At 37.2% G+C, this 10,207-nt stretch overlaps 1 protein-coding gene across 4 annotated transcripts in view; it reads right to left on the bottom strand.

Annotated features, from left to right (window-relative positions):
• Positions 1 to 221: 221 nt before the first annotated feature.
• LOC149803362 (uncharacterized) overlaps positions 222 to 10,207 on the bottom strand; it is a 90,504-nt gene continuing 80,518 nt past the window's right edge. For all 4 annotated transcript variants that reach the window (XM_089953073.1, XM_089953075.1, XM_089953072.1 and 1 more), the window contains exons 19-22: positions 5,842 to 5,994; positions 4,041 to 4,210; positions 2,819 to 2,944; positions 222 to 429 (exon numbers count right to left, since the gene is read on the bottom strand). In XM_089953073.1, coding sequence (XP_089809199.1) covers positions 328 to 429; positions 2,819 to 2,944; positions 4,041 to 4,210; positions 5,842 to 5,994 — 551 coding nt within the window. In that variant the 3' untranslated portion in view covers positions 222 to 327. The remainder of the gene's footprint in view (positions 430 to 2,818; positions 2,945 to 4,040; positions 4,211 to 5,841; positions 5,995 to 10,207) is intronic.

Below are 10,207 nucleotides of genomic sequence, written 5' to 3'. Positions count from 1 at the left end.
CATATTGCGATTTAGACTGGGCTTGCATGTTGCATATAGATATAAAATACCGGTCTGATCCTTCAATATAAATGACAAAATTTAAGTTAGTGTCCACCTTCAAACGAAATTTGGTAGATATGAGTTAGCGATGATACGATATACTGATTAACCTTGCTTTGTAATTTAAAAACGAAAATAAGCAAAACAAATTTTAAAATAATAATAAACAACACTTCCACTGAAAGAATAAAGAGATGCTTTATTTCACAGATATAATTACTACTTGCTTTGGAACAGAGTTAACTACGGAACGGACACAATAACTATTTGTTTTGGAACCGAGTATCACCACCTAATGATGTAATAATTTGACGGGTCATTCAGGAATATTCCTCCCTTTGTGATGTGTTGTATAGAAACGCCATGGTTGCAGTTCTGGGCAGCTATCTAGAAATAATAATAATAACAGTATAAATAATAATAATAATAATAATAATGATAATAATAATAATCATCATCATCAGCAGCAGAGTAAACCCGTGAGGTATGGCACAGTTGCAATAACATTAGTGTATATGACTTCATGTTTTGAAATATATTTGGATACATCAAATTTACATATTCAGTTTTCTATTTTTATTATTTTGTAATTTTTGGAGACTTTGCATTAAACGGTATCACTCACTACACTCAAAATAAAATGATTGGTTCCCCAATTAAAGATTATATAATCTCTTGCTAACACTTGAACATAATGAAGAATTATATGTGTATATATAGCATTTTTTAAGTAACCATGACGTTACATACACTACCATGACTACTGTTACTACTTTGGTTAATTTATAGCTAATTAACACTTACAGACACTTCCACTGAGGCTTTATTTGAAAAGTAGAGCTCACCTAACCCAGCATGCAGTCATATATGTTTATCCTGGTTGATATTGATTCACTACAAACTATAGTGGAGAGAGAGAGAGAGAGAGAGAGAGGGAGAGACAGACAGATAGACAGACAGAGACATACAGACAGAGTGTGTGTGTGATTGTTTAATGTTTGTTTGGTTGATACAACATATTTATTCTTCGTCCCATGAGTAAGTGTTTGTTTAGCTTAAACGGTCAGGAAACTGATTTATATAGTAGAAACGCCATTATCAATGTATGCAGACACACACATACTTTTTGTTTTATTTGGGTGTACAGAGACACCTGTTATTTTTTTTTTTTCACTTAAACACTTTCAAGTTTTGCTCTAAACTATGTTACTGGTCTCGTCATCATGAGGAATTGTTTTTAATTTTTTTTCCTTCTTGCCGTAGCTTCTTTACTATATTCATATTTGAATTCGCATGCATTTGCATTTTGTTTCAACACATTTGTGAACTATCGTGCTTCTCTGATATGGATGAGCTGCTTTGTTTCTTTAGTGTACATATGTATACACTTTAACAGGTATATAACGTTTGGATTTACTGTGACCTATCGTGCCTCGTTGACCTTGGTCCAAATGGTACAAGCTGCAGAGTCAAATTCTACCGCTTGTCTTAAGCGACATCTGCTGGTCAACTTTGCGGTCTAGAATGTAGTAGTTTCATGCTTAATATGTTTATAATTATGGAATTTTCATTTACAAATTTCATTTTGTCTCTACATTTACAGTTTTATTGATAATTCAATGAAATGTTTTGCCTTGTTTCGATTTGAATTATATTTTTCAGATATAAACTGTTTTGCATAAGAAATTGGATGTTACTGCTCAGAACAAATCATGTATAAATAAAGGTTCTAAGTGGTTAGAGCGTCCGCTTCGAATTCGTGATATGACGTGTTCGAAACCCGGCCGATTCATAACAATGACTTATAAAAGTAGTAATAGTAGCTGCCTCGCTTGGCGCTTGGCACTAAGAGATTTGTGTTTGAACTGGTCGACCTTGTGTCGGGATGATTGACTGGGTGGGGTATTATGCTACATGTCTACGGCATGGTGCCCCAGTACTAGATATTACTATACACTGCCACAATGAAAACATCGTAGTGATGTGACTACAATAGTCAAAGTGTTGTTAAAAATCCAAACAGGTACACACATTCACACACACACACACACACACATGCACGCAAATAGAGGAAGATATGGCAATTTAGTGATATGTAAAGAGAAGCAGCTCGTCGAAAAATTGCATATTGCTTAACACACAGTTCTTAATTTCTGACGGATTTGGTGAGTAAAGTTGAACTATATACGGAATGAAAATGTAACAGTTTGGCTATAAAAAGATGGACTGATATGATTCAGCATTCGGTTTTTTCTTGCCGGTTCGAACCTACTAATGTCGTTCAAGTCTCGTTTTAGGGCATTTTGTAACTGTTCTGCCTTATTATTAGTATTCTTGGTAATAATGTGTAGAAAATTGTTTTTTCACTTGAATATGAGATTATGTTAAGTTTATGTGCATTTTGGCTACAATTCATATCAAATAATTAGAGACTGATACTGCCCCGAAAGTAAAAATTGTCATCCATGGCATGTTGCTTTGTATACTGTGAGCAGTTTCAGTTAGTTTCGGGTTAGATTTAAATATTATTGGTACTCCCATTAGAGGAAATTGTTTCTCCTTTATTGTATAATCATTATATTGTGAGAGCATGTGTGCATTGAGGCTACATTTCATATCATAAATGCTGTGAAAGCTGTGGTATGTGCATTTTTTGGCACCAATCCATACTAAATAATCAAGCATAAATGCCTTGAAAGCTTTGACCCAAACCACATTGCTACGTGAGTCGAAACAGAAGAAGTACTATAAAAGTTTGCTGAACATAACTGATTACCTTGAAACCGTCCTGGATACAGCCCAAGAAAATTCCGGCCATGCCACCATTTGGCCGATATACACCCAAGGCATCGAAAGTTGCAACTGGTGCGTATAGTGGAATTATATGACACATATCCATTACCTGTGGAAAACGAACACCTTACATGTTAGTTATCGTATTGTTTTGAAATATAGATAAGTCTATGTTTCTTATTTTTGCACAGAAAGAACATATATTACTACACGACAAGTTACAGTGAATCAATTTGAAGTATACTATTGCATGGAAAAGTATGATTCTGAAATTAGAACCGATGATAAATACAATTTATTATACCAATTGCTTATTTTACATGCACATCTTACTGAAACAGAGTTACAACCTGATAAGTTTTCTGTTTCGTGCACAAAGCATATTTAAAATATTATATATTATCCATTGTATATTAATGATAAAACAATACATATTTCAATACAAAATCCGAAACTTTCAGATAATTCGATTTATAAAATAATATCTTCATTAGATATATTTGTATTCAAAGACAAGTGTCAAAATACCTTGGAAACTGTAAAAGCATTAACATACATTCAGGCTGGTAAAACACATGCTTATATATATATATATATATATATATATATATATATATATATATATATATATATATATATATATATATATATATATATATATATATATATATATATATATATATATATATATTGACAAACGCATCTGAAGTTACTGACGAGAAATATTTTCTTTCATGTCATTGTTTCCCTGTAATATGGGATTTCCTAAAGGATTAATGGGAACTATGTGTCATATAATCTGGGCATGTACAAGATTATTGTCTACTGATATTGTCGTTATCTGCAGAATTTGCTTTCAATAAATTTGACCAAAAGATAGTTCTGAAACCAATCCGAATTACATTACTGGTTCATAGAAACATTACATATAGCCTATATACATCCCTTTTCGAATCTGAAACTATCGAAGGTCTCGATATACGCCACTTATCCACCAAATGTTAATGTATGTATGTATGTATGTTATGTATGTATGTATGTGTATGTATGTATGTATGTATGTCTGCCGCTGTTATTTTTCCGCTTAGTCTGTATTCTTTCATGGTTGTATATTTATTTTGAATGTTTATAATTTCACTTTATTTTCTTTTCGCAAAATGCCATGATGTACTGAAAAAGTTCCATATTTTGTTTTTGATACATACATTTTCACCTTTTATCCACAGGGTTGTGGATCCAACATTACAGTTACTGAGGACTAATGCCTCCGTGGAGGCATGATCACCTGTAGTACAGTCTGATGCATTGGGGTGCTTGATAGTTAGGTTGTGCGCAGTATCAGCAATCGTTGACATCTTGTTGCAAATATGAACTGCTGCAATGAAAATTAATGCTCAAACATTGGTAAAACATGTCGACATCTGGAAAACAAAAACATGTGTTTTATTTTCGAAAGAAACAATTCGAATACACCTTACATAACAAGCCATGTATTAGATACATAAATTTTACTTTCGTCCTATTTAAAATATTCGGGCAAATTTTGGAAATGAAACTTTCATTTTCTTCGGCATTAACAAAGCTAGGAAAGTATATTTTCACCCTACTAGTGGTTCCAAATATTGCATTAAGTCTTTAATAAATGTAAACAATTTCTCTTTAGGGACATGGGATTTAGAAATCTTTAAATTTCTGTGTAAGGTGTAGGTTTACTTTTCTGCACCCAACTTTGTGAGTCATTTGAATGTGAAAATATTCCTTTGGGATTACCTAATGATTTTCATTATTAAATGATCTTGACTACCCCGGACGTGGAAAGACTGATCATGGTGTTGGATATGGGTCGATCATTTCCTCTTCAAAATCGCTAGGGTGAACAACTACCAAAACTTCTATAAGGTTATTCGATGACAAAGAATGTGGTCTCTTTGTTGCTGGTTTCTTATTGGAATGATGCGATGTTTTATGACGGCGAACGTTTCACGTTTGTCTGAACTAAGGTACCTCTCACATTAGATATACAGACCGCTAAGTTAGAGAATGATATTACTGAGCTATACATTCATTTTGTGAAAAGAGCAGACTGTCCCGTAACACATTCACAGTTTTTGAAGCTCTCTTTTCACTCATTTGATTATTATCAACACTAATGGTTTTCATATATTGTTGCTTTCCACGCTTATTCGTATTTTCACATAGTGAAAGAGTTTCTAGCTCTCTTATGTTTCTTTATAAACGTGCCGTTTTCTGGCAGGAATGGCAGTAATACAAAAGAAAGAGGAAGGGGATGTGTCGACAAAATGTTTGGCGATGATATAAAATCGCAGAAACCCAAATCCACACTCGCATATACAGGATATGTTTTGCGATATATGTTTTCAGTAGGTTAAATATTCCGCTTAAAAGGAAGTTATCCATATCAAGTGCTAAGATCTAAGTAGACGTGAACTTTTGGAAACAAAATGAATAAAGTTCAGGAAATCGGGAAAATAAATGTCATTATGAATTTCATTACAGTAATATTAGATAAAAGAAAGAGAGACGATTCCATCAGGCTGTATTAGTCAATGAACGTGAATCAGTTGCACATATAACTGAAATCAACTCTTATCAACATGCGATTGCTTAATGAAATGTACGAGGGGATGATTATCTATCATGATCCATTGGTTAAACATAATTTCTCAGAAGCAAAATAGCATATGCATTATGCACGAAACACTAAAAGCATTTCATATGTGTGTGTGTGTGTGTGTGTGTGTTTTAACGAAATGATTGATGTAATTTAAACGTAGTCTCACTATATTTTTAGAAAGAATGTACAATTGGATACATAAAATTGTGTCTTTGGAGATATATTTCTAATAAATGTAATTAATATATCATATGATAGTTACGATCTTGCATTATGTGTTCCGTGAAAACTTTTCAGGTACATATAGGAAAGTCGTCGTTTTCGAGTTGCAAACATTGTATGTGGGAGAAAAAGGCTTTACTATTTCTTACCGTGCAACACATCAGGTGTGGTATTTACATCAAGGATATATTTCGTTGTCGTCATAGAAGCTGCTGTCGTTGTCGTCATTGTAATTACCTTTGTGCTTGTCATTGGAGTTGGCATGGTTGTCGAAACTGTTGATTTTTGTGATGACGGCGATGCTGAAGATTTTCATGCGAATAAATTAGAAATTAAGTTTTATTTCTATGCAAATTGTCCGTGTGACACGCTAGAAATTAAACATGAAAATATATGCTTCATTATGTTATGGTATCATAAGGAACGCCATTGCAAAAACCTGAATAAAATGGTAAGGTCAAGAATATTAAGATACATAAGTAGTGAATGGGGATACCGTAGCATCAATGGGACTTACCATTAAAACACCCCTGGGACAATATAGCGTCAATGGAAATTTAACATTAACCACCCTGGGACAATATAGCGTCTATGGAAATTTAACATGGACGAAAAACCCTGGGACAATATAGCGTCAAGGGGAATTGAACATGGGAATATGGTACTGTTGAGCGTCAAGGCGAAATGGAACAGGGTCGGGACCCTACTAAAATAGAGTCCCGACCTGATGGGTCTCTATTTTTTTGTTTTTTTAAAAAAAAATATAAAAATAAAAAAATGGGGTAGGCAATTGAAAGTCTATCTCTTTTCGAGAGATTGGAGTGGCCCTGAAAAGGGCCTTTGGGTTTATATATGCCCTTAACATAAAGGGCATCTGTGACTTCTTCTTCTTGTCCTTAGGCGTCGTCTAGTCGTAGGACCATACACTAGCACTCTTTTGAGGCATCCTTGCATCTCCACGTAAATCCTACGTATCCATAGGCTGGTGGCAGTCCTATGGACAACTGTCCATTCGGATCGGACATACATCGGTATGTCCGTCCTGAACATCATTGTTGACACAAGGGTGGGAGATTCAACGTCAGTCCACATGCTGAGGCGCCGAGAACAGATGAATCAATGCAGTGAACTGCGCTTATTTATAGGTAGAGGAAGGATTGAAACGGATTGAGTTCATTGACCAATCCAAACAAGCGTTACACAATTCAGTCAGCCCAAGTCCAATCGGAAGAGAGCAGTCTGTGACGTCACGTGGTCTATATAGATTCGCTAGCGCCTGTGCGCAGTCAGTTCATGCGACAATTATTCAACATGACGGAAACTCAGAAAACGATCAATTGGGGTGCACCAGCAGTGGAGACCACCCAAGGGAACCCGGACTTACTTTCAGAAGAGGTAAATTGGGATTTTGTGGATTTTCTTACCTCGCAAGAATTTGTTCCGGAACCTTCGTCACCTTCTTTATTACCGCACGTGGAGAATTTTAGACAGAGACAGAAAGAAGAATTGGAGAAATTTATACAACAGCAAAAGGAAGCGGAACAAGCTTTTCTCCTAGAGCAACAACAGCAAGAAGAAGAGGTAAGAAAAAAACAACAAGAAGAAGCAGCAGCAAAGAAACAAAGGTGTGAAAATCAAACGGTCACGGTACTGTTAGACATTTTAGCGGAGTTAAGAAGTCTGAAACAAATGTATCAGGCTTCTTTATTACGACCGAAGAGAATACGACCTTCCCGAGTTAACACTCCAACCCTGTGACTAAGCCTACCGAACCACCCTTAGTGATTTCAACCAAATCATCATCATCATCATCAACAATACCCAGTCCAAAAGTAGGCCTTGGCCGTGGCAAAGGCTTAAGACAGTTAAAGTTGATTGCTTAAACTCACCCCTACACCAAAAACCAAAGGTCCTTTTCAGGAGATAGACTTTCAATTGCCAATAACTCAGAAAAGAACCATTTTACCCTATAGTACGTGTATATGAGTGTGTGAGTGTACGTTCTTATTTTAAAATCAAAACCCAAAGACACTTACCTTTTAATACTTAATTTATTCTTTTATAAATATTAACAATCCAATTCACAACAGAGCACTTTAAAAGGTTCAAACTTCTTCTGTCTCATTTTCTCACTCTCTCTGTTTTTTGAATTTCTTCACCATGACACTCTTTTCCCCCTCTTCCTCCTCACTTTCTTCCCTTCTTCTTTTCTTCTCCTGTTTCTTTTTCTTCACCTGTCTGCTTTCTTCCTCCTCTTCTTCCTCTTCGTCTTCTTCCTCTGAAGAATCCCTCTCTTCTGACTCCTCTTGTTTCTTTTTTGGGCAATCTGGAGACCAATGTCCTTTTTCTTGACAATGATAACAGGTATCTTGACTTTTGTCTCTTTTACCCCCTGTTTTTCTTTTTTGACGGTCTGGACACTCTGAAGACCAATGCCCTTTCTTCTGACAGATATAGCAAGTATCTTCACTTTTATCTCGCAAGGAAGGAGAGTATTCCGAAGGCTGGTCTAAAGAGAATTTTCGGATGACCCCTCGCAAAGCTCTGACGAAACGTTCGATCTGTCTAGTCTCTTCCATCGTTGTGCTCAGTTGAGAGTGAAATGAATAGTGAAAGGACAAGACACTTACCCTTTATATACGCTGGTCTGCCATGACTATAAAGTAGCCCATGGTGTTTAAACTTTAGTCATTTGACGTTTTTCACTCAAGATGAAACGATCCAATTCATTTGAGAAGAAAGACGAAATAGTAAGAGGCAGAAACGTGATCTATCGCCTCGTACCAGAGCTGAAGTCTTGGCACAAATTCATGCCAGTGATTTTGACGAGGACATGAGTGAACCAGAATCCAAACCCTCTAAACAAAGTTCACCACCTTAGTTAACCCTGAAAAATACTATTCCATTCGAGAAAATTTAGAACTACGGCTTACAAATACACGGTGAAGTTTAAAGATTTCAAGTCCGAAGTACCGTTAGAGAAAGCAGAAGGGTTCATCACCGGGGTGTGGGATTCTTTGCTCACCACACTCAAGCGACAATGTCAACCCAAAGAAGACGATCGCTTGAGACTTTCCATACAACACGACGGTTTGAAATCCCCTGTTTGGATCGAGTTTAACACCCCTGCAGAATTGACTGCTTCCATAGTCATGGACAAAATTCAACACGTACAACAATCCAATGACCAGTTTGACATCACCGATGGAAAAGCCACACTGGAGATGACCCACGTCTCTCCTCCTCAAGGGACTGGACGCAAAAAGATGTTATTGGTGAACGAGCTTCGCAGCATTAAGCGTAGCCTCGTCCAAATTCACAACCCTCAAGACCAGATGTGCTTAGCCCGAGCCACCGTAGTGGGACGAACCTATGCCAACAAGAACGACACGGTAGAATGGAAAAGAGCCTGGAAAACTATTCAACAATCGGACCGAGCCAAACAACGAAACGAAGCAGAACTCCTGTTACAACAAGCCGGACTGTCCAAAGACAAACCCTGTGGCATTCCTGAGATGAAAAAATTGCAAGATCTCCTAGCTCCACGCTACACCTTGAAAGTGCACCCTCAAGAAGTGCGCGGACCTCTGTTGTTTCGAGACCAAGACTTTAAGGACGGAAAATACATTCACCTCTATCATCACGATGACCATTTCGATACCATTACTGGTATCACCGGATTCCTGGGATACGGTTATTACTGTGAGAAATGTGACTATGGCTATAACAATCGAGAGCAACACAAGCATTGTGAATCGAAATGCTCAGGATGTGTGGCCTCTCCACCCTGTCTGGGCGAAGGGCAAGAACCAGTGCATTGTCCTGCTTGTCTGCGCACTTTTGTCAGCCCTGCCTGTTACCAACAACATTTGAAAACACAAGGTTCACAGAAGAAATGCGCTTGTCAACTGCTGAGATTGTGCCCCGCGTGTGGATAAGGCATACGTACCAACAGTACCTAGGCACACGTATGTTCAGGAAAGAAAAAATGTCACATTTGTCACCACATCGTGGACTTGGAACACCAATGCTACGTGCAAAAATACGAACCCCAACCAGAGAAAGAAGATGGTCACAAGAAGAAAGGCAATTTCATCTTTCTCGATTTCGAATGCATGCAAGAGACTGGCATTCACATTCCTAATTTCTGCGTAGCTCATCGTGCGTGCGAGAAGTGCATTCAAGAACCTATCGTGAGTCATTGCCCTCACTGCAGCAAGATTCCTGGAGGACGTGAAAAAATCTTTCGGGGACCGAACACGCTAGCCGATTTCGCACAATGGGTCTTAGACCCCATCGACAAGACGTGGAGCCAAGAGGACATCGAACGTTACGGAGTTTGTCATCGTCATGCCACGGTGATGGCTCACAATTTCTCCGGATACGATGGACAGTTTCTTTTGAGGTACTATACAGAACATGGCACCGAACGTCCTAAAGTGACTTTGAACGGAGCCAAAATCATTTTCATACAAGTGGGACAAGTACAGTTTAAAGATTCGATGAGTTACTTGG

The sequence above is a fragment of the Sinohyriopsis cumingii genome, chromosome 3, assembly GCF_028554795.1.
Source record: "Sinohyriopsis cumingii isolate HCF-2022 chromosome 3, ASM2855479v2, whole genome shotgun sequence".
NCBI lineage: Eukaryota > Metazoa > Mollusca > Bivalvia > Unionida > Unionidae > Sinohyriopsis > Sinohyriopsis cumingii.
Note: the sequence above shows the minus strand (reverse complement) of the source record. Positions and strands in the feature narration are given on the sequence as shown.